This window comes from Podarcis tiliguerta, assembly GCF_965153285.1.
Source record: "Podarcis tiliguerta genome assembly, chromosome: 7".
Classification (NCBI taxonomy): Eukaryota; Metazoa; Chordata; class Lepidosauria; order Squamata; family Lacertidae; genus Podarcis; species Podarcis tiliguerta.
In genome coordinates, this window is record NC_139540.1 from 46,999,846 (window position 1) to 47,025,505 (window position 25,660).

A 25,660-nucleotide genomic window follows, 5' to 3' on the forward strand; every position below is an offset into this window, starting at 1 on the left:
TGGCTTTTAGGCCTTACTTTATAAACCCTCTGACGCACCACAGCATTTCCTCTCTTTGTGCTCCTTCCCAGTGATCATTTCTCCTCTGGTCACTGCTGTGGATGCATGGCCTGATTGTCTGTCTCCAGGCACTGTAATCATATGCAAGAGATTCCCACATGGTGGGGTGGGAGTTGCTAATCTTCATGTCATGTTCGCAGGGATCTCTGTGACATGGAATTGGTCTACCATCAAATTCAGTTGTTTACTCCTAGGTAAATGTTTGCAATGGTGTGCACAAATGCAATCTATGGCAATGGTTCATGTGATTGATTCCTCATAGGTAGAATAGATCTCAAATTCTTTCTCAGAAATAATTCAGGTATACTGTCTCAATACTTGATGTTTCTTTTGTCCTAAATCCATTCACTTCCCTGTATTTTCAACATTTAGAAGTTTGACTGTGAGTGAAAAATTTGGCAACCCAACTGCATTTCAGTGGTTACTGCATAGAAATATGTAGAATAGTTTACACTGGTTTATATTTAACATTGGATTGGCTCCAGGTTCAGTCATGATGACTAACTTGGGTTCCATTGATTTCAACCACCTACTCAAGCATGACTAAGTCTGGATCCAACCCACTAGGCTTGAATATTGGAGTATATGCATAGCAAAGGGCTCAGGAATCAGTTGCTGGATTCCCATCAGCCCTAGCCAGCATAGTCCATGCTCAGGGATGGGCTAAACATCTGGAAGGTCTCAGGTTTCCCGTTGGGGTAGTCTGAAGTACCGTAATTTGAAATTTGAAACTTGATGGTCTTACAAGGGTCTCCCTCTTTAGATGGAAATGTATATGGTTTCACTTATTTCCCAATGTTGTAAGCCAACTCTCATACTGCTAATTCTGCTGAGTGGGCTTTGCCCCAAAGCCCTGCCCTGAGCACGCCATTTTGGAACACTAAGTAAATTAATGTCCTAGAAACAATTCCTCTTGTTGCTAACAGCTTGATTCTCCTGTGCTGTTGTATTTTCTGCCTGTTATTTTACCATTTCCTCTTTTGCTGCCTTTTTTTAGTGCCTCGGAGTTGCAGAGGGCCAAAGCACTATGGGGGAGCTCAGCTGTCAGAGAGGGTGGGTGGGGAAGGTGGAGGGAATGATTTTCCAGTGCAAGTGAACTGCACAGCACGAAAGGCTGGATTTATTACCACACACGGAACCTGTCTATTGCCTTTAAGCTTGTTCATTTTTATTTATGATCGAACTGCACCATTCATTTTCCGATGGGGGGTTTCGCCAAGAGAGCAAGTTCTCTAACTTCTCTCGTGGACGCCGCAGCTGAGGCTCTGGCGTGTTGCACTAAATGAGAAAGTTAATGAGAGGCTTTTGTGTCCCGTGTGAGATTTGAGTTTCACAAACACACCCTTTTCTCCTCTAGCTAAAACAGCTTCCTGCCAGGAACACAAATCCTGAGCAGACTCCTCGGCAAACAAAGCAGCTGTGGGGAAGAGGAAATGCACTCATGCTTTCCTCTGGGGGCACCTAAAAGAATGACAAAAAATGAGACAGAGAGAGATGAAATGAGGAGTGAGGAATGGGCACCAGAAACCACAAACACTGTCCGCCTCCAAACTTTGTGGGGGGAATCATCTCCCCCAATGTATATATATCTGTATACATAGCTAACTGTAGTGATAAAGTCATTTTTGCAAACTGAGCTGTTTCTAATTGGTTTGGGGTCCCCTCTGAAAACAGATGGAAAAAGAACAGGCAACATAAATTAGTTGCACTAACATTATGTAAGTGTTTTAAAAGTTCAGGCCCAATAGTCCCATGTCTTCAAACCTATGGGTTCAGAATAAGGGTGAAGCTACTCAAATAAAGTGATGATGCTTTTATTCTGAAGGGATAGTGGTTAGTGTTGGACTCTGGCTCCAATGTGTTCCCACCACAGGATTTTGAATCTGTGTACACATGATGTTACCCACGATGCAAAGCTAATCCGTACTACCTTGGGAAATACTGCTGTTCAATGTGTTTTTCCCTCAACTAGCTTCAGTCAGAAAGGAAAATTTAAGCTGCATTACATTTGAGACAGCTATTGCACATGTGTGGATGATAGTGCATGTGCAGATGAAAACTTAATGAACTGGAGTTCAAGGGCATTACAGGTGTGGGGAAACCAAACAGGCAATGCATATTGGATGCAGACATCTCTGCCCGTATTAGGGGTGTCATATTTCAAAATGTGAAAATTTCAAAAAGTGAGTTGTTGTTTTTTAAAAAAACAAAATCTCCAAAACAGACATTTTAGCTGCTTTTCAAAAATTCCGCCCAGACAAATCCCAGCTATGACTGACTTATGGCAACCCTAAACGGTGTACAGCAGTGTATAGCAATGTACAAATGCAACTTGAAACGCAGCAGGGTGCAATGGGTACATAGCTAATGGGTACATAGCGTAAGACATGAGGTTCAGATCTTCAGTCAGCCATGAAGCTCACTGGGTGACCTTGAGTCAACCACTATCCCTCAGCCTAACATACCTACCTGAGTTGTTGGGTGGGAGGATAAAATGGGTGAAATATCTCTGATTGCTCCCCTGTCTTTCCTTCTGGAAAGCTGTACCTGTACATACACCATCTTTTTTTCCGGAAAGGGAAGGCTTCTCTAGGTGCGTGTGCAGCCATTAGCATCCCTCTGCTAATCCTTGTGGGCTGTTTGTTATTGGATTGATGCTTGTCTGCTGTTTTCCCTCCATTCAAAATAAAATAACAAGGTTAAGCAGCCTTGTGCTTAATATAATGTGTAGTTTGATCGGAACAGATAAGCAATGGGTTATTCATACTGATCAAAAAGACTGAAGAAGTTAAAAAGTCTGGACCTGGTGTTGACTAAGCTGAAGTTTGTTTGCTGTTGTCCACAGGGCAAGGTTAGTTCAAATGCTATATGGTCTCTGTCACTGGAATTGTGAAAGAAAAGGCCACTTTTAGAAGCCTATTTGCAACCTTCTCCTTAAGTGAGGGAGGGGACAATCTTCCCAGGTGGTTCCTTCTGCGTATTTGCTGAAAGCCTCTGTGTGACAGGATGGAGGGTGAATAACCCTAAAATAGTTACAGGAACATGTTCTAAAGCAGAAAAAGAAAAATCTGGTGGGAAGGCAAAAGGTAGCAATTTGCAGGGATCAGAAAGAACACCTCCCTCTTCTTTCCCACCTCCAATTATTTTTCTGCAGAGGTAGAGCAGGCACAGCAGGCTGACTGCATCATTTCCTTGGGAAGGGATGCCAAAAGATGTAGGAAAATGGAAGGAGCAGAGGCGAAAGGGGTGTGGGAAACATCTTTTTTAAAACAGGGGATAATGCTCCATACTATACAGGGATGACATTTCTTTCAATTTTTAAACTCGGGCTTTATGGAGAGAGATCGGGAAGAGCATGATTGAAAATGTGCAGAGTTCACCTCCCTCAACAACTTGTCTCCCCACATAATTGTAATCAGAAAGCCAAGCTTAAGAGCAAGAATGCCCCTGAACTTGAACAGACAAAATATAAGCCCTTACTGCTAATAACGTTTAGACTTTAGTTCTTCCAAAGAAATTAACTAGTTGTCCACAAATGTCCAACTGCACTTGCTGCCTTGTCGTCCTCTACTTTTCTCTGCCATTTTGGTAAATCCGCTTGCAGACAACTCGGGAATGTGGACTTAACTTTCCACCATAATTCCAGAAACGGCTTTAAATTGTGTGAAAACTCAAGTGTGCAGTAATGCGGAAATCAATAGTCGTGAAAGTGGGATAAACTGCTATGCGAATGCAGCTGCAGATGATTTGCCTTATTCCTTTTCAGATTTTAAGCGTCTGAAAGGCGTAACAATAAACAAAAAAAGGCCTGCAAATAGCCTTCGCCTGGAATTCTTTCCCAGCGATCTCAGACGCGTGCGGAGGTTGGCTGTGGTCATCCGAGCCAGGGGAAAGCACGCTCTGCACACGTCCCGGGGCCAGCCGCGCGCCCGGCCGAAGTTGCAGCGCTAAGTCGCGCCCTGCAAGAGAAGTCAGAGCGGCCCGGACTGGCTCCCAATAATTAACGTGGCGCGCAGCTGCAACACTCACCTGGGGGGAAGCCTCAAAACGACTTGCTGCTTAGCACTGGGGCAGCGAAATAAATAACGAATTGAATGGCGGGATAAACTAGTGCAAGCTCAGAATTTCTGTGCGGAGAAGAGCGCACTGCCCGGGTTCCAGCAACAACTTCGTGCGCGGCACGTAGGACTTCTTCTCCCCCGAGCTGCTGCTTTGTTTATTTGCATTTCCCTCACAGTTTTGGTTCCTCCGTTTCCGTCCGGCGCTATTCCGCTCTTCTCAAGGAGCGAGCCTACCTTCGTGCGGGCATTTCAAAAAGAAGACTTTCGTGTCGCAGCAGCAGCAGCAGCCACTTAGCGCGCCTGTCCCGTTAGCTTCTCCCTCCCACTAGAGCAAACGCGGCGGCGGCGAGGTCCTCGGAGCGAGCGAGCGAGCGAGCGAGCAGCCAGCCTGCCTGGCGGGGGTGCCGCTTTTGGCGCCACTCGCCCTCTAGCGGGAGAAAGGCGGCCTCGTCGGCGGCTGGGCGTGACTTGGCTGCTGGCTGGCTCTCGGCTGCCTGCTCAGCGCCTGCCTGCCTGCCTGGCTGCCGGGGGGAGCGCGAGTCAGTGCGGGGACTGGAGCGAGGAGAGAGTTCCTCGCGAAGACGGCGCGGCGCTCGCGGCTGGGCGGCTGCGGGGCTGGAGCGGCGCAACAGGGAGCGCGCGGGCTGGCGGGAGTTTCCCGGGGGCCGGGAGGGCGCTGCTGACGGGGACGCGACGCTGCTGCTGCTGCTGCTTTTCGGAGCCCCCTCTCAGGCCGGCGGACCCCGCGAGGAAAGGGCCACGGAGGGCGCCCGCGCCAGCCTCCCCAACCCCCCAGGACCGGGGAGGGCCGGAGGGGGGTCTGTCTCGAGGAAATATGGGGAAAGTTGAAACTTGCCTCCTGACTTTGGCTGGACTTTTGCTGGCAGCGGCAGCCGAGACGTTCACAGGTAAGGCAAACCCCGCGGAGTCCTTTTCAGAATCATAAGAATGAACTCTGGGCGACTGCTGGCTCCTTAAGGAGCTTTTTGTGGAGAAAGGTGAAGCGGGACGGGCTGCCTTGGGGAATGGGGAGGTGTTTTTTTTTCCCTCTTGGCGGGTGTGACCCTTGGAGCTGCTGAGTGGATTTGAGGAGGAAGGAGAGAGAGAGAGACGCTTGGAAGGGAGAAGGGGAAGTTCCAGGCGCCGAGGGAGGGATCCCGTTAGTTTGGCTGCCGGGTGCAAAAGTGCAAGACGCGGAGCTAGGCGGCTGCGGAGTCTGGCACGACTCGACGAGCTCCCTCCCTCGAAAGGGAGGCGGGAAGTCGCAATTCTGAAAAAAACCACCATTACACTTTAAATATATATATGTGTGTGTGAAGGGCCGTTGCTTTAAATCCAACCCCCAACAACTTTCTGCAAGTTGGCTGCTGCCGGCCAGCAGTTGCAAATGTCCGGGCTTCTCTCCCTTCCCAGCCAGGGACGCTCCGTCTAGGCGAGGCGGGCGGGCTGCTGGCCGCTTTCTGAGCCGAGCTCGCGGAGCCCACGGTCTCTCGTGCTGGGTGGCGAGAGAAGTTGGCCAAGAGAAAGCTGCCCAGAATACCTTGCGCGGACCCCTCTCTCCAGTCCGCCCAGCCGCCCAGTTTGTGTAGCGCAAGTCCTTGCTGGACTACTGTGGAGCGGAGGCGACCTTTGTGCCTTGAGTGCAGTGGGACTGACAGCCCATTTGGTCTGGCGTCCAGGTGTGGCAGGGGGACGCAGGGGTCCCGAGCTTTTAAGAGTAGTTGTTGTGAAGAAGCGTTTTCCAGTGCTGGTCAAGTTGTGTCAAGCTTTGGACGAAGCAGTGCCCTGTGCTGTGATTCCTTCATTTCTCCCCACTTCGTAGCAGCGAAGTGATAATCAAAGAGTAACTTTTTAATTCTACCTGGCAGGCATTTACTGCCTCAGCATCCTCACTGCTTGGGCTCTCCTCCTCTGGATACCCTCCAGTGTGCGTAACATGTTTTAATGGTGCGTGTGAGGCATACAACCCTCTAATTTTGGTCTGTAGCTGGATTACGAAACAGTTAGTTCCACAGAGTTGGATGGGATGAGTAACTCGGGCTCATTTTGTTTGTTTTTCATATGAACTCTAGAAACCTATGACAGAAATTGAAGACATCTGGGTTCCATGTTCTTCTACGTGCTTTGATCAGGAGGAGAAGTAGGACTCTGGTTGTTGCCTTGGCTGCAGGGTACTTGGTGTTTCGTGCATTAAGTAGTGCTTGTGTACAGCACCCTTGTGTAACTTAAGTTTTGGATTTTAAGAAATCCACTCTTCATGGCTTCTGTAAACACATTCTGGTTTAAAGGAATGTTCCAGGGACGCTGTGTGTATAAAAGCAGCCTGTGTTTTCTCAAAAGTTCCCTTCTACATTTCTAGATAAGTCAGAAGGTTCATTGCGAGAGAGGCGTTCCAGAGGTTTCCCCTGGTATGAAATATAATTCTGAAGAAAAACTCTCCCCCGTCCCTTCTCTGGTTTCAATGAGGCTATTTGTAGCTGAGCTGTGAATCATGAAACTTTACTCGCAGTTAGCTCTCACTTTATTGGGATAAAGCCATACCTCAGCTTAGCTGCATAATTTGCAGCACAGCTTGTCAAAATATTGGAAGAAATGAGCATTTTATGTGGGGCTGCATGCGCAGAAGTGTGCGCTTGCCTTGCTTAGAAACAATACTATCTCAACACCGCTTCTGTAATACTTGATGCTTCTATTAGCCTACCAAAGTTACCACTGGATTGCAAAAAAGAAAATCCAGTTTCCTGTTCCAGTCAATAAGCTTCAGACCAGTTTTCATGTATAAGTATTGGAAAGTTGTATGCCAAAAAGCCTGTTGTGCCTATGTGGGTAAATGTCTACATGTGTAACGGTAGGTACTACAAAAAGCACTATTATTTGGAGCATAGAGTATGGGCAACTGCAGAAATTATTGAAAGATGTCAAGAGAACAGATGAGCTTTTCTTCTTATTTTTTTAATGCAGTACACCAGAGATGGAGAACCTATGGCCTTCTAGACACTCCTGGGCTACCATCCTAACCATTGGCCATGCTGACTAGGGCTAATGGGATTCCCTATAACACTTGGTGGGCCACAGGTTTCCCTATCCTTGCTATATACAGAATCTGCATGTATCAAAAGTTTTTCAGTGTTACGTTCGGCCAGTACCCACAGGAGAGTCTTTCTTAGGAAGTAATCATTAGGAAATCAGCAAAAGTTACAGTAAATATTTATATTGCTGTTGGGTTTGCTGTTGTTTTCAAGACATTGTTGGGATGAGAAGTTAACTGTTAACAAAAAGCATTGAGTTTTTCTGTGACATTCTTACAAGTTTGAAATTGTAAATATACACCTTAGGTGTACAAATTTCCCAAAGATAATAAACAGTAATGATAGTTTATAGTTGAAAAAGCAATTGTTTCTTGGATTGTATCAAAAATGTTGTGGTTCTTGTCTAAGATCATGTCATTTTGTAAAAACTAATGATTGTTCTGAGGCTTGTGTCCTCATCCTAAGCATATACTGTAAAAGTAAATCCCTTTACTGCAGTAGACTTCAACACTAGTCCCATACACACTTGATTGGCAGCAAGCTCTATTGAACACAGTTCAGCTTACTTCTGAATAAACCTGCATAGGAATGCACTGTAAGTGTGCCTGGAATCTCCACATAGTTAATAGGTTTTGCCTGTATATTTAATTTCAACACATTTAATGCTTTCAATTGAAATATGGTTGTAGACAACGTTTAAATATACAGAATGCTACTTTTCTACCAGCATTGATTTTAGATTTATTTATTTTGTCAGTGCCAGGCAAAACAAACGATTTTTGAAAATGCTTTTGTTCAAATAGAAATAGGTTACAAGAGATGTCAGTAACAGCATAATCTTAAATTTTATGTTTTGTATAAAATGAAAAGTCTGTGTTTATGTGTATGAGTTCATATCAATTGCAATGGAAGATCAATAGAGGTGTAATGGAATTTGAAAAATATGCATTTTTATAACCGCCTTATTTTTTTGAAGCAGTTACATATTCAAAAAGCCTGCAGAAAGTTGGTGCTTTTTGTTTATAACACAATCTTGTCCCAGAGAGGCCTATTGTTAACCTATACAGCTATTTCTTGTATAAAGTGGTGGCAGAAAACTTGTATACCAGCTAATACTGCAAGCCTAAAACCAAGTATTCACAACGGTTAGGATTTCAACCTAATATTTTAACTTTGGATTTTCATGAAGCTTTGTTGTGTTTGCTGGCACAGCACCTAAACTTTGAATGCTTATATCTGCTGTCAGTAATGCGTTTATGGGCTTCTTGTAACATATAGCATTATGTAAAGGAAATGATGTGATATAAAAAGTATTGGGAAAACTATTAACTTTTACAGCCCACCTGTACAACTTCATTTTCTTACAATATGTATTCATTTGAGAGTGGGGGGGGGGGGGACAGGGGACAAGAAAGTGACCAAGACTGCAAAGAAATTGCTCCTTTATAAAATTACATATTTTAAATGCTATATTAGAATTTAAAAGTTAGTTCTAGTGCCAATATTAAATATATTGGGAGCTTCCTTGCATAGATGCAGTCAAAGCAAAACTGTGCCTATTAATCAGTTTTTCATTAAAGTACATATATTCTTAACTGGTTCATAATTTGTTAATTCAGTGCAGTGTTGTTTACAAACATTCTGAAGTCTATGTTGCAGTCCTGTGTTTTTAAACACAATAGTGTGAGACAAAGACCTTGTTGTGGGTGCAAAATTGCAGACGAGAGAAATAAAGGCTGGTTCACAAGTCTTATGGTTACTTTCTGGGCATGGGAATATAATTGGAATTTTCCATATAAACACAAACTTTGGTGTGTCATTCTCACTACAGCGCACTGGAGTGTTGGACGTTTTGATAGAGCTGCATACATGACCACACAAACAGCACATGCAGAGCCCAAACATGGAGCATACGGATTGTGACTTTGCACATTAGACTTCAGGGCATGTAGATCTCTATACAAATGCAATGTCCACATGCTGCATGGACATCAGGCGTTGCAGGGGGAGGGTGGAACTGGTATGCTGAGAGAATTGGGCCAACTAATTTGTCTCCAATCCCCATTCTGCGCAGAGAATAACTGCCTGCATAAGAGCTATTCATTCATATATGCCACTTGATTTCTGTGCATTTGGCTAATAATGTACGTTTGATGTCTCACAGCTGAATGTGTAAACTTCAACACATGAAAGTCCAGGTTAGTGGTTGTAGGGGGTTGAGCATCACTGTGTGTGTGCTTACCTCTGTTTGTTTTGTGTTTCTGGTGAAATTCCTTGAATTTATGTGGGTAGATCCCAATCCCAAAGATCACTCTGCACATAAAGGCATATGTTTATGCATGCCCTTCCAAGGTATAGTTTGACTGAGCCAGCCACGTATTAGACAGGCGAGATGAGCCTACATTTAGATTCCGCCTGCTCCCATCCCTAATGGACGATGGAGGATGTCAGAACTGATCACACCAGACATTGGATCACCCTGGGTTTAATCCAGCTACAGGAACTGCTCGCACTGCCCCAGGCAGTAGATACCGGGGACCCAGTGCTGGGAACTGCACACGCAGCGCTCTTCGTGTTTTCTTTATACTGTTTCTTGTCTGTCTCTTTTCTTATATGATGATTTTCGTGCTGAAACCATCTCTGACTTGTCTTGTGTTACTTATTAAAAAATTAAAGTTTTCTGTTCAGTCACTGATTAAAATGGCACTGTTATTATGATAATATAGAGGAGAAAAGTATACCCTACAGCATATTACAAGGATGTAATTACGCTGAAGAAACTCGTATAATGCATCTTTGGTCTCACGTTTAGTTATCAGACTCTTCCAGAAAAATTACAGTGTATATGTATTTTTTTTTAAAGAAAAGAAGTATTTAATGCAGATGTAATCTGTTGGATTGACAATTGTAGAGGCTGGATTTGCAGTATAGTCATAAAATGCTTTTCTTTTCCTTTAAAACAAAAAACCCCAAAATCCCAACCCCTCCACCCCACCAGAGTTATGTAGCAATGGCTGAGGGAGGGAACATTTAGTGTCTGATTTCTCTGTGTTCTTCAGCTGAGAAAATGTTCCAGTCATTTGTGATGTGTGTGCAGCTGACTTTCCCATTGGGAGTGAAGTGAGGTAAATTAACAAACTAGCCAAACTAGGCTGACCTTCTAGAAAAGCCATCTCTGCAATTCTTTTCAAAAGCTGTTGCATTCAGTGGCAGTCTTGACACAAATCCAGTGTGCTTTGTATTTAACCGATGCAGCAGGACAATTCATTAGTTTCATACTAAGAATTTTCTACAAATACTGTTCTGTAGGTTTTGTAGTTGTTTGGTAATTAGGATACATTGCAGCCATTTTAAAAAACACCCATGCCCTAGGATTCAAAGTACCATACATCTATCCTACACACCTATGGTAACTTTGAACTTTAGTTTCTCAAATAACAGCGCAATGCTATGTGGCAAACTACTTTATGTAGTAGCTGAGGGATGCGTTCCAAAGTGGCAATGAAGTTTCCTGTTCAAAATATTTAAAAAGTTACAGTCCCACATAAGATGTGGTATGCACAAGTTCTTGGGCAAGCATAAAGTTGTCCTCTGAATTCTGGCTCTATTTTATTTTAAGTTAATAGCACTTAATGATGACTTTATTTGTTTTGGTGAACAAATGAGTGTGCAAAATAAATTATTCTTCTAGCAATTCAGTTTTCCCAGTGTGTTCAATTTTATTCATTGTTAGTTTGGAGAACCTGTTCTGGCAAAGTTTACTAGATAAACAAGCAAATAAACATATAAACACCACCACATTTTAATTCTTGGTGGTTTGTGTTACCTATACATTTTGTTTTCAGCTCCCTCACTTGGACTTTTGTTAGTGTTCTGGTTTTTATTTTAAAGGCATGAAGTCATTCAGCTACCGAGTTTTGTTTGCTGTGATCTACTGCTGATCACTAGGTGTAGCTGCATCTCTAAATCCACGTTCATAAGCCATGATTGTATGCTGAACTTGGCACATTCTGAGTTTGAAGCACAAAGAAGTACGGTATTTAAGGCATTTGGAATGATTTGAAAGTTTGATCTAATGTAAGTTACGTACATTTTTGAAGGAAAGTAAACTCCTGAAAGATCAGGATCCATCCAAGTCTGTGTAATAATACATTTACTTGCTGTTTATATTTTTAGTCCTTTACTTTGCTAGTGGCTTTAACAGGGATACGAACTTACAGAAACAATTGTACACATTTGCTGAAGAAGTACTGTAAAATTACACTGTGTGCATGTTTTAGTATATTTGTTCAAACAAACATGAAACTATAATATTGAATATAACTTTGGCAAAATGTACTTTGCTTAAAATCACTCTCTATGAGGGTAAAGCTACTGAAATTTCGATTACAATTTTCTTGGGATCATCTGTGGGTGAAATATTAAGTCTAGTACTCTCATGAACTAGATGTGCTCACATTTCTCACATTTCTTCAGCACAATGAGAAGTTTCATTTTCCAAGAAAAAAAAGGAAAAGAATTCCTCTGGGTACAAACAGTTCTTTGGTACACCTAAAATACATTTTTAGAACTTAGCTGCAATAGTGTTTACTTTTAAATTTGCTAGGAATTGAATTTTTTGGTTGTTGCACTGTGTTCTGAAACTTGTAGATTTCTGAAACTTGTAGATTGGGTCTCAAATAAATTAACACCAAGGACTCTTCAGATTGAAATCCAACCAAGAGTAATTTCAGATCACAGCCCTATAAAATTGGAGATTAAAGGTTATGAAGAAAGATCATTCAGATGGAGAATTAACGACTACCTTTTAGATGACCGAAAAATTGTACAAGAAGCACAAAAGTAGTTGTTGGACTATTTTACAGACAATTGTAACAAAGGTACAAAGATGAGTACAGTTTGGGACGCAAGCAAGGCGGTAATGAGAGGATTTTTCATTCAACAGAATGCAATCAAAAACAAGCAGAGAGAGAGAAGGGAAAGAAAGAAATCTTAAGACAAATAATGGACAATGAACAAAAATAAATTAAGAAACCCAACAATTCAAAAATAAAACAAAATATAAAAGTTTTGCAAACACAATTTGCAATGATAATAAATAAGGAGGTGGAATGGAATATTAAAAAGTTAAGACAAAGGAACTTTGAGTTTGCTAACAAATCTGGCAAATGGCTTGCGTGGCAAATCAAGAAAAGAAAGGAACAAAACACAATTAGTAAAATTATTATCGATGGAGAGGAGATAGAAAACCCAAAAGGTATCAGAAACGGATTCTTGGACTTTTACAGTCATTTGTACAGGAAATAGAGAAAAGAACAATTTGAAGAAAATAGAAAGATATCTAAAAAATAAAAAGGTGTAAAAGATCTCGACAGAAAAGAAAGACAGACTGAACGCCCCAATTGAGATTGAAGAAATAATAGAAGCTATAAAAGATTTTTAAAAAGGAAAGGCTCCAGGACCAGATGGATTTATATCTAGTTATTACAAAGAATTGAGGCATACCCTGACGGTACCATTGAAAGAAGTTATGAACAATATTTTGAAGGAAAAGGATATTCCGGAAACTTGGAAAGAAGCCTTTATTACATTTATTCCCAAGCAAGATTCTGATTTAACACTAGTTAAGAATTATAGGCCGATTTCATTGTTGAATACTGATTATAAAATCTTTACGGGAATATTAGCAAAAAGATTGAAAAAGGTATTGCAAGAATTTATTCATGAAGATCAAGCAGGCTTCCTTCCTGGCAGACAGATGAAAGATAATGTGAGAAATATAATTAATACTTTGGAATATCTGACTGCTAGGAATGAGAAACAAGCTATATTGATGTTTGTAGATGCGGAAAAGGCCTTTGATAATATATCCTGGGAATTTATGTTAAAGAATTTAGAATATATGGAGGTAGGAAAAGATATTTATAATGGAATAAGAGCGATTTATACAGAACAGAGAGCAAAACTGATTGTGAACAATGTAATTACGGAAGAAGTGAAGATATTGAAAGGTACAAGACAGGGATGTCCTCTTTCTCCACTACTATTTATAATGGTCCTGGAAGTCCTTCTGAGTTCAATTAGACAAAATGAACTAATAAAAGGGGTGACAGTATGGATGATTGGCAGAGAAGCTGAGGGAAGTCCAAAAGTTGAAATTTGTGGAAATTGTTTGATATGGCAAATTTGTATAATGGAAAATTTAATAAAAATTATTTTTTTAAAAAGAAGAAACTTGTAGATTTTGTATGTTTCGGAGAATGTAGCAGCAATTTGGGACTAAGGGAGTATTTGGAATGTGGTGAAAGGAAAGAGTAGTTAGCCAAAGGGGATTGAACAAAAAACTAGCCAAAGTCATTACAACCACAATAACATTTTGCCAATTAATAATAATAATAATAATAATAATAATAATAATAAATTCTATTTATACCCTGCCCTCCCCAGCTGAAGCTGGGCTCAGGGCGGCTAACAATAATCAAAATAATCCAACATTCTAAAAACCTTTCATTATAAAAATTAATTAAAATCAAATTGATGGCAACCATTAAGCAAAATTCTGTGCAGATTGCCAGAGGAGGGGGTCAGGCTGCGCCCTGACCAAAGGCCTGGTGGAACAGCTCTGTCTTACAGGCCCTGTGGAAGGATGTCAGGTCCCGCAGGGCCCTAGTCTCTTGTGACAGAGCGTTCCACCAGGTTGGAGCCGCGGCCGAGAAAGCCCTGGCTCTAGTTGAGGCCAGCCTAACCTCTCTGTGGCCTGGGATCTTCAGGATGTTTTTATTTGCAGACCGTAAGTTCTTCTGTGGGACATACCAGGAGAGACGGTCCCGTAGGTACGAGGGTCCTAGGCCGTATAGGGCTTTAAAGGTTAAAACCAGCCCCTTAAACCTGATCCTGTACTCCACCGGGAGCCAGTGCAGCTGGTATAGTACCGGATGAATGTGATCTCGCAGCGAAGACCCCATAAGGAGTCTCGCCGCGGCATTCTGCACCCGCTGGAGTTTCTGAGGTGGCCAAAGTATTGGAGCCTCAGCTTCACGATCTGTCCTTCCAGTGAGCACTCAGGGCTGATTTCCTTCAGAATGGATAGGTTTGATCTTCTTGCAGTCCATGGGACTCTCAAGAGTCTCCTCCAGCACCATAATTCAAAAGCATCAATTCTTCGGCGATCAGCCTTCTTTATGGTCCAGCTCTCACTTCCATTAGATGATCATGGTGTGTCTTTGATCTGAAAAAGGATTAAATACAATTATGGAGGATAGGCCAAATGAGCTGCTAGCCATGATGGAAATGCAACCTGTTCTCTGACAACATACTCTTCCATACTAGATGCTAAGTAAAGCAGGGGATGGATGTAAGAGTTTTCACAACTGTATTTAGCTAGCTACCCAGAATAGCTATCTAGATAGCAATTGACCTGACACACAGTTTCTATGGGGTTTTTTTCTGAACATCTTTATGTGGTCCTAGTTGAACAAAGTAGTTAAGGTGGGCCTTAGCACTGCTGAGGTGATACTATGACTTTTTGAGGCTTGCAGTTGTAGCCTTCTGTGCACTCTGCTAAGATTCAGACATGTTCTGTTTTTTACATGAACAACCATGCCTAGCATATCAGCAAATTGTAACACCAATATGCCATACCCACCCTCACCTGCCTGGTTTCTTCTTCCACTACTCAGAAACAAAGGGTCTCACAGCTGGATGTCTGAGGTGGGAGGAGCTTGCTCTGTTACCATTGGCTAATGAAATCATTTAAAAGTGGATATACATCCTAGATCTGGTATTTCCAATAGCCTATCCCTCCAATGACATCCATATAAACTTTCTCCAGTGCCCATAAAGGCTGTAGAATTCCCCCATCCCACTATTCCCATTGCTCTTTGCTAAGAGTTGTGTTACACCTCCTCCTTGGAGAAAATCCCCCATTTGCAGCATTTTTTGGGTAGTGTCAGAATTCTTTTTGAAAATTCCATGTGTCCATGAGCTGGAAAAAAATGGTGATCCCAACACTAGACACTGTTGTTAACTGTGGTAACGACTGGAAGAAAATACTGGAGCTGGTGAAAGCAGCCATAGGTTGGTAATGAGCTCACTTGCAACTGTAAACTATGGTTTAACAAACTTAGTACATACATAATAAACATAATTTTATTTGTATGCCCCCTTCCCATAGTTCAAACCATGCTCAAGGCTGCTTACAACATGAAAAAAAATACATAACTACAACATAACAAAATAGTCATAAAGCATAACCATTTAAAAATACACAACCAAACCAAACAATTTGCACAAAAATCACAAGTTCTAAAATAAAGATACAAATAACAATAGCAACAACAGCCCCAACAAAAAATTCCACAAAGAGTCTGTTCAGCAGTCTACTCTTTTGCAGCTGGAGTCAGTCTGGGCTCTGCCTTTCCAGGCCAGGTGGAAAAAGGCCTTCAAGGCAGGGAGCAGGCCTTACAGAACTCTGGCCACTCCACTCCACGCTTATAGTCTGGTATAGAATCATAGAATAGAATCATAGAGTTGGAAGAGACCACAAGGGTCATCGAGTCCAACCCCCTGCCAAGCAGGAAACCTCGCTTGGTAATCTCGCTTGGTTTTTTTATTTTTATTTTAAACTAAATGTATATACCACTTGATTGTAAATAGAACCTCTAAGCTGTTTACAGAAAGTCTGATTTGGCAGAAATCTATAACACATTGTAGATTCTTGTATATACATTGAGTGTTATTTAAAATGCTCAGCCCAAACTGTTGTGCACTGCTGTAATGTGACTGGGATTAAATGTAATTTACTATGACAATGCTTGCACACTTCTAATAAAGCTGTTAAATACTCATTCCCTGCTTGTTGTCAGGTTCTGTATAGCTCCACAGGAGGCTTTTATTTCCTTAATGGTTTAACTTATGAGTGCTGCTCTACTGTATCCCCAGTCTGCATGTATTGTCATATTTTTACCATTTGCTGACTTGTTATTTAGTTGTTATATGGTCAGGGCTCCTGTTTTCTTCAGTTTTGCACCACTGTGCAGCAGGAACAGGTAGTAGACAAAAGAAACCTGCTCTGCATCTGATGGCATCTGCCATTTTAGTAGATACTGTTAAAAGAAAAATAAAAGCATTGTGATGATAATAATTTATTAACAACTCTTAAAAGGCTTTTCTAGTGGCCCTTGTAGCCTTAGTCTGCCTCCCATCATACTTGTCATATCCTGGACAACGTAGAAGCAGTGCTGAGGTAGATTTAATAGGATGAGCTGCTTTTAGAGTATTCTCTGTGCATATATAGAGGGAAAGAGCATGTATTAATAACAGCTAACCTCTACCTTGTTTCCAAAACCGACACTACAATCTGAACTTTTAAGAAATAGACTGTTAGAAATCTTACTGAGAATGCTGGTTTACAGGTGGGCAAGAATTGATTGGTTGTGTTTGCACATAACACTGTGTCATGATTTGTTTTAACAGTGGTTTGCTCAACAAATCATGAGTCACTGCGTAGATGAGCAAACAAACCATGGCCTGTTTCTACAAAGCTTGACTTGTTTTCCAGCTGTTCTTGCTTTGTGCGTTTGTGGCCTTAGTGTTCCGTGCAAATCAGATCACTGACAACTACTAAATTGAGGTGAAATTTAAACAAAAAACCATCAGTCCCCCTTTTCTAAACCTGCTCCAATATGGTGGCAATCAGCTGGCTATTTTTGGAGCTAACTTCAAATGGTGACAAATGCTCTTGGTTCTTTGTCCCCTTGTTACATCCTTTATTGCTTGCAAATACTTGCTGATGCAGCTGGGGTCAAAATGACTCCAAAAACCGAATTAGTTATGTATTGTTCAACATGATCTCTGCAAATAGCAATGATAGGAAAAAGAAGCTTTGTTGGGTTATGAAGAAGATTCTAACTGGATTAAAAAAATGATATTTGCGAAGGGATTTTGGAAGCCTGTGCGATATTATTGACCATTGAACCTGTTTGCAGTGATTTTAAGAAAAGTGAGAGAATTTGTCTATTATGAAACTAGTGGGGGAGAGTCATTTTCTCAAGAATATGTTCTGTCCGTTTGGAAAGGTTTTACTTGTTTTATAATTGTGTGGCGTAATAGTTAGAGTGTTGGAGTCTGACGTGGGAGACCAAGGTTTGGATTCCCACACAGTCATAAAGCTTACTGGGTGACCTTGGGCAATCACCACCTCTTGTCCTAACCTACCTCACAGGGCTGCTGTGTGGATTAATTGTGGAAGAGGAGAACCACATAAACCACCTTGAGCTCCATCGAAGATAAAGATGGTCTATAAATGTACAGCGGTACCTCTGGTTACGAACACTTCGGGTTACGAACTCCGCTAACCTGGAAGTAGCTGCTCCTGGTTGCAAACTTTGCCCTGGGATGCAAACGGAAATCGCGTGCTGGAGGCCCCATTAGCGAAAGCACGTCTCAGGATAAGAACAGTTTCAGCTTAAGAACGGACCTACGGAACGAATTAAGTTCGTAACCAGAGGTACCACTGTAATAAAATAAAGATTTTTTTAAAAAAATAATGATATATGATTTTGTATAACGCACCCTGGGACCTTATGGTGAAAGATGGTTAAGAAATACACAAGAAATTGAAATAACAGGTTCTGGTCTAAGCATTAATGGACATCAAAGGTACGTTTGTTTGTTTTAAAGCAACTTTTTGCAGGGTCACTTTGATCCCTGGCTCCTGATGTGCATAGATTTTCAAATTTTTTGTGATCAAATAGGGCAGAAATTGATCCCAAAAGTTGTAAGGATAGACCATACTTTTTGTGCATAAGACGAGGATTTTCTATGTTAAAGTAGTGTTGGAAAATTGGGCTTGTCTTATACATGGATAGTGCATTGTGGGGACGGGGAATTGGTTGCTGCTGGGAGCTGTAGGTTGCTGGGAGCGGGTGATTGTTGGGTGCGGCAAGGGCTTTTTTTGATTGGCTGTTGCATCGGCCATTGGGCGGGTGATAGGTGGCTGCTGGCGGCACATGGTCAGACGTTTGGTGGCTTTTGCGTCATGTGCGATAGAAAATGTCGTTCAGGCAGGTGAGTGATATTTGGCAATCCCCCACCCCTCAAGCAAAGCTCAAGAACTGTGGGCAATCCCCTCCAAAAAAAGCTCAAGAACTCTGGGTAAGATCCACCCATTTTCTTATATTTGAGTCCCCCCAAATAGGGGGCATCTTATACACGGGGGCGTGCTATACACAGAAAAATATGGTAACTGATATGCCATGAAGCGCCATATGAAAATTCTAACTTTATCATAGTTGTGGAATATTTAACCCGCAGAGTTATGGAAAACATGGTGTTGTAGAAGTTTTATTAATTTAGGATACATTTGACCCCAGTGTTTAACCAGGGGTTAAAGCAGAATAATCTTGAAGTGGTGACATCCTTACTCCATTTAAGTTCCATGCTCTGCAGAATGTCCTAAAAAGCAATATATTCCAGGATCACTTAAACAAGGTCCATGCAGTAGTAATGTTTAAACTGTTAACCTGAGCCCGGAAAATCTTAGGTGCATCAAATGGGTAGATGCAGCACAAGCACTTTGAAGCAGCATAGGTTTCTTTGTTTAGCTAAACATATTTCGTTGCTTAAAGCAAGCTTTCCCTCCTAAAATGAAAAATGTTTTGGTGTCACAATTCAAAGGACCTTTTTAAAAAAATAAAAGGCATGGAACTCCATGTGGGCAGTGCACTCACTGGCCCCATTCTGGCTACAATCCTATAAATATGAACAGGTATCTCCTAGCATTTTTCAGATTATTTTTGATTGGCCTAAAATGGATGTGGTCACAGTGTGAATTTGACAGCAACAGCAGGCAGCAGGCATGGGAGGATACGAATAGCTGTTATGCAAGACCACAATATATATTTTTCATAATATTATATTGATACTGTATCTGTAAGGGAAATAAATTTACCTAGATTATGTTTTGCTTTGCTCAGTGGTAAACTGCAGTGTGTTTATATTAAGATGAGCCCAAGATGCAGATGGAAATAATTTAAGAGCAGAGTTTTAAGCATTAGAAACCCTTTCAGCCAGTGTTAGAAACTGAGATATGAAAGCTAGGAGCTAAATGGCGCCTTAAACCTAGGTTATGGGTGCAACAACGGAATGTCTAGGTACACTGTTTAAATAACAAGAATACAAAGCCGAAAATGAATGAACTGCAACTAAAATATTATGTTCATTTTTCACATGGTCTAGTCCTTCCCCTGCCCACCCCCCTAATATTCTTAAGAGGGTCTCTTCTCCAGTCTTCAGAGGGTAGCTGGAAGTGGGGAGCCAGAAAAAGTTCCTTCTTTCCTTCCACTCTGCAGTTTCAATCTGAAATCTTAGGAGCAGTACTGAGCCCCGAGCTCAGAAACTGCTCGCGCTAATGAAATTCCCTGTCGCAAAATGCGCCTAGAACACTGCTTCCAGCTTTAATCGGAACTAGAAGTCTACAAAAATGCCATTCAGTTCTCATGGCAGTATTTTACATTTTAGTATTGCTGTGTGGCAATGGAGTTGAAGCTGTAGAACGTTCAGAATACAGTATTTGTGTTGCCTAAGCACTACAAAAATAACATTGAAAACCAGATGGTTATGAAAGGAGAAAGGGTTATGTACTTGTAGTTTCTGAGTCTGAAGAAATTATATTTAATCATAGCTTGCTTCAAGAAAGCAGCAAGCCTCTTTTTTTAGAGAGAAGATTTGCTTGCTTTCTGTACATGGAAAGTAAGTATAGAACCAATATTAAAACAATGACTAAGCCACACTGAGGAAAATTGAGTGTTGTTTTTTTTAAGCAGTCAGCTGTCATGACAATTATGCCAGACAGGGTTTCTTTAATTTGTTTTTAGGCAGAGAAATGCAGTTGACCAGGTGGATTCTAGTAAGACTTTTGATCTAGTCGTGACATCTTCCCAGGAGAGTTTGAAGGCAAGGAGAAACTACCACAGCATGAGTAGACAATGGCTTGAAACCCTTTGCATGATAGCTGGTGGTAACTATAGGATCAGTGTCAACTCTGAGGCCTGATTCATACAGTACTTGAATCACAGCCCACATTGGTCTGTAACATAAGAAGTGGATAACTCAAGTAGGAAAGGGGGTGTATCATGTGGTGCATCACCACAGGGTTAAACTGCAGCTGCCTATGTTCACCCTCCTGTTTTTAGGTTCAACAATTTGAAAGTGAATGAATGAATGAAAGTTGAACGCAGTACAGAACCAGGGAGTAAAATAGAAATTTCTAAAAATAATGTTTTTGGAGGGGCCTTGGGGTTGATATTGGGGCCAACATGGCTAGACATCTGCTAGGGCCTATAACCCAGCAAGAGCCCCCATTCCCAGTCCTTCCACCCTGCTGCTCTGTTCCCCCATGCTGCTCCTTGCTGTCACTAGCTGCCGTCCCCTCTGAACCTGAGCAAGGAGACAGAGAAATAGCTACAGCTCAGATTGCCGCCTCCTTACTACAGTGGTACCTCGGGTTAAATACGCTTCAGGTTACAGACTCTGCTAACCCAGAAATATTACCTCGGGTTAAGAACTTTGCTTCAGGATGAGAACAGAAATCGTGCTCCGGTGGCGGGCGCGGTGGCAGCAGCAGGAGGCCCCTTTAGCTAAAGTGGTGCTTCAGGTTAAGAACAGTTTCAGGTTAAGAACGGACCTCCAGTACTTAACCCGAGGTACCACTGTATTCTATAATAGCACTTTTCAAAGGCAGCCAAACTTAGAGTGTGCTGCAGTATTCTAAATGTGATGTAGCTGAGGCATGTCAGTGCAGACAAGATTCAAAAGTAATATAAGGCATATTACAATTTTATTTGAAAACTATGTTAGCACAATATGTATGCTGGACATTGGCAACTCTCATGGCCATCTAATAAAAAGCAGTTTCTATACAGTAAGCATTAGGTTTTGTCATCATTTTATGGAAAATCAAGTAACGCCAGAACGGTGCATCAGGCTCTTCTGTATAATAAATGATACTCATATACATTACATGCAGCAATATGTAATAGCTTTCAATCTTTCACTTCATAAGAAGTTATTCTTAATCCCCATGTTAGCTAGAGTTTCTCTGGAATTGTTTCTTTGGAGTGCTAATGGGTTGGTTAATTTGTGAGCTACATTACTAATTGTATTAAGAGTCTAAACCTTATTAAGTCTTTGTGGTGAATTAAACTGCAGGGCTTTGGAAAACTGCATGGGGACTGGAGAAACGATGATGGGGGAGTGTTTTGTGCTCTAATGCAGCAGCTAAAAGGGAGACTGCTAAAAGGACACTTCAGCAAGGGGCTAGTTTTTAACTTTAGAAGCACAGTGTTCTGCTCTTACCAGAGTGAGTACATTCTGTACATCTTGCTAACTTGCTGTAAATCCTTTGTGGGGAGAGGTAATTTTAAACTATACAGAATAGGGGGAAAGGGTATTTAAGTGAATCTAACATCTTAAAAGTACTTCTCCATAATGAAGAGTTACAGTGGCACCTTTTTACTCAGCAGTTCCTGATCTTTGTGTATTCATAGCAATTTGTGGCTGCCACCTTCAAAGTAAAAATCGAGTTTTAACTGTTGTCTTTCCTGCAGAGCTGCCACAGCCCTAAGCAGCAAACTGAATTATTTTCTTAACTTGAGCACTAGTCACAGATCTATTCACCTAACAGCCTTACCCCGCAACAGAGAGAATGGTTGCTTTTTGCGGATGTTTTTCTGATGAACCAAATTTTGAAATGGCTTAAATACTTACAGCTTGCTTTATCAGCACTGGTCCATCAGTGATCTCCAGTTTGATGTAAGCATATGTGGCTAAGAAGACGAGTTCATGGTGAATCCCTTCACAGGACATGGAGCTAGTTCAGAAACTTTCTGAGCCATCATTCCAACTCCTATGGTAGAGGCAGTGCTGGATTTACGTATAAGCTAAACAAGCTATAGCTTAAGGTCCCACTGTCTTGGGGCCCCCAAAAAAAATTAAAGGAAAAGAAACACTGTACATTTCCAAAATTTTAAGTTAGAGCTTAATAATTATTTCACTATTAATATACTTCTTCTTAATTGTATTTCAGTTCAGCAATTACTTTGATAAAATACATATTTTGTTATGTGCAAATGGCTTTAGATACCTGTTAAGTCCATAAATTACCATATAGCATATATTCAACACAAAAAACAGCGACAATTTGCTGTTGACAAAGGACAGCTGGACATATAAAGGGCCCCATTACCTTCAGTAGCTTAGGGCCTCATCAAACCTACATCAGGCCCTGGGTAGAGGAGTGGGATTGCACCCCTACAATCCAATGTAGTGATACAGTGGTACCCCGGGTTACATACGCTTCAGGTTACAGACTCCGCTAACCCAGAAATATTACCTCGGGTTAAGAAGTTTGTTTCAGGATGAGAACAGAAATCGTGCTCTGGCGGCGCAGCGGCAGCAGGAGGCCCCATTAGCTAAAGTGGCGCTTCAGGTTAAGAACTGTTTCAGGTTAAGAAGGGACCTCCAGAATGAATTAAGTACTTAACCCGAGGTACCACTGTAGTTTAATTATTGTTGGCATCCATCTGTTTCGGGAGACAATGGGAGAGTTGGGGAGTTACAGTTCCTGCTGTGGCTGTAGAGACCGATACAAACTGGAAATATTTTCCCTACACAATGTTATTTAAATTTCAAATTTACAAACAATCATCAAGCAACCAAAACAAAAAGAGAATTCCATAAATTCCCATGGACTTCCCTCCTCGCCATTGCGGGTCCTTATGTTAACTTTTTCTTCTTCTCCTGCATCTTCTCTGTTAATCCAATTCTATTAGATCTCCATTACAAAATGTTATTAGTATTGATTCTGTTTAGGGTTGAAACCCTAGGGTTGAAATCCGCTAAAACGGATATGGTATTGTGAAGTTTTGAGGTATCTTGTGTAGAAGCCAGTTTTTAAAACCACTTCACTAGACAGTAGTAGTCGTTGACATAATTGCCACTTAACAAAGTTACTTGCATTGATAGGCAAACTTATTTTCTGTATTACTCAAGAGACATGCATTAGGGAATGCTGTTTGGCCACAGTTCCCTAACAGTCCCTAACAGCTTTCATATTTTAAATGCTTGCAATGGCAAAACACTAATTGATTGATTGATTGATTGATGTATCTTTTGCACCCACAATTACTACACAACATGGGAAAAAGCTTAAAAGGCTTCTTATCACAGTTGGGCGGTTCTGTGAGTGGGTTCAATTTGACAGCTTCCAAATGGAGGTGCAGTACAAAGCCACCCTCATCTCTACTCATACTATCCTGTAGTAGAGCACCAGAACATATTGGGGATCTCTATGTGGGTTCTTAAAGCCAACTTGCCATGAGTTAGTCAAACTCTCGACTTATGGAATCTGAGATATTCCTGAATGCTGTGGGGAATTTTCTGTTCAATAGAGTTGGCAATACTGTTGTCTCACTTTGGAATGGCAAGATGTGGTGCACCATCAACATGATTGCTTCCAAGTGCCCTTTCTAGTACTATAGAGCTTGGGCTGCTAAGAGAAATCATTACTTAAGGCAACAAAACACATGTTAGAGTACATAATCATGCCTACTGCATGGCAGTGAGGGTGGGAAAAGTAATTCTTTGCTACCATGCTTGCATCCTCAAGCAGCCATTCAGCAGAGCTGCTTCAAGTTGTTTCCTAACACCTGTCCCAGTGATGGGGATGCTTGAATTTTCCAAGGCCTGCTGTGATAAGTTTCTAGGCATGTTGCAGGTAAAATATCTATTTTTTGTGCTGACTTGAATATCATGTTTGTGACAGACATGAGTATGCCATTTAATATACCATATGGGCTGATTTTGTATGATCAATATCAGTTGTTGAGGCCTGAGGACATGGACAGGTTCCTTGAAACTATTTGACTGACCACTTGTCCTTTCTCTACTCTTGCCCATCGTGGCCAGTTCATACTAGCCAAGTGGGGGAGTTGGCTGTGAGGTCCAGAGTGTGTTGCTGTGTCATTATGCAAAAGAGTGGTGCCTGCTCCCCTTAAAAAGGACCCACTTTTTGAGAAAGCTGCTTGAAAGAGTAGGTATTGCCCAGATGCTTTCGAAGGAAAAAGATTATTTAGGCCAGTTTCAGTCTTGGTTCAGCACTGGGTATGGAAGAAAATTGGCCTGGGTTGCCTTGGTAGATGCACATTGTCAGGAGGACTGCTCTGCTATTCCTGCCTGAACTCAGAGCAGATTTTGATACCATCAACCATGGTATCTTAATAATAATAATTTATTATTTATACCCCGCACATCTGGCTGGGTTTCCCCAACCACTCTCGGCCTCTCTGGGCGGCTTCCAACAAAGATTAAAAATACATCAAAATGTCACACATTAAAAACTTTCCTGGACTCACTTTGTATATTGCAAAACTGTATTTGTATTTGCAAAACTGAGTGGGTAGCATTAGGTGATGGTCTTTCAGCCCCTCAGAAGTTATGCTTTAGGTTCCGATAAGGTACCATCTTGCCCCAATGCTATTTATATGAAGCCTTTAGGAGTGGTCATGAGGGGGAAAGCGCTATGTATACACTCCAATTTACTCTGCATCTGGTGCGTCCTCATTGCTGGTTTGGGAAGCAGCACACAGACATTGCTCTTAGTTTGAGTGTTTGAATTGGGATCCTGTATCTATCCTGTTGTTTCTTATGAAATACTGTGTATTGATGTTTGTCTCCCCCCCCCCTTTGATATGAATTGAGAAAAAGAGCAACCTAGCTGTGTTTTAATTTAGTAATGTGTACACAGCCTTGGAGACTTAGCAGAGAAGAGCCTGTTTCTTTGTCAAGCATTTACCATTACTTTCCTCCGATCCAGGGGAAAATATGCCTGCTACCCTTTTGCATTTCGGCCTGTACGTAGAAGCAGAAGCAGAGCCAGTAAAAAGAAAGAACCTCCAGTACTCATAGTTCAATTTGTAGAGCATGAGACTCTTAATTTCAAGTTTGTAGGCTTGAACCTCACGTTGGGCAAAAGTTTCCTGCGTTAAGAACACAAACATTTCATGGAATTTAAATAACCCAACAAGTTAAAAATTCTGCATTAATATACCATACAGTGGTCCATCAAAAGTAGGTAATCTTATCTTCTCAGTTTTGCTTTTAAAGCACTGCAAATGTATGTTGGAAGGCCCCCAGAGGAAATTGTTTCAAAGCGCATTGATGGTACTCCCCCAATGGATCAGTTCAATGCATTCAATTCGCCTTGGTTTTCTAACATTTCAGAAGGCGAATGGACTTCCGGAACGGATTACATTCGAGAACCAAGGTACCACTGTACTAGGAATTAGATCATATTCTACAACGTGTCCTGGAAATGTGACTTTTCCCTGTTTTCTTGAACAAACATGTTGATCATTATGCGAAGACAAACTTGATTTATTAAATTTTTATTAAAGATATATTAATGAAGATGGTGATAGTTGAGTGGTGCTTGTGTGCTTTTCCACTGTCTGC

At 41.5% G+C, this 25,660-nt stretch overlaps 1 protein-coding gene across 27 annotated transcripts in view; it reads left to right on the forward strand.

The window, feature by feature from the left end:
* Positions 1 to 3,990: 3,990 nt before the first annotated feature.
* Positions 3,991 to 25,660, forward strand: part of PTPRM (protein tyrosine phosphatase receptor type M) — a 401,413-nt gene continuing 379,743 nt past the window's right edge. For 25 of the 27 annotated variants that reach the window (XM_083450022.1, XM_083450011.1, XM_083450033.1 and 22 more), the window contains exon 1: positions 4,454 to 5,029. In XM_083450022.1, the coding sequence (XP_083306148.1) occupies positions 4,957 to 5,029 (73 nt within the window). In that variant the 5' untranslated portion in view covers positions 4,454 to 4,956. Of the gene's footprint in view, positions 5,030 to 25,660 lie in introns of all 27 variants that reach the window. The other 2 variants (XM_083450038.1, XM_083450018.1) reach the window with 2 other exon arrangements.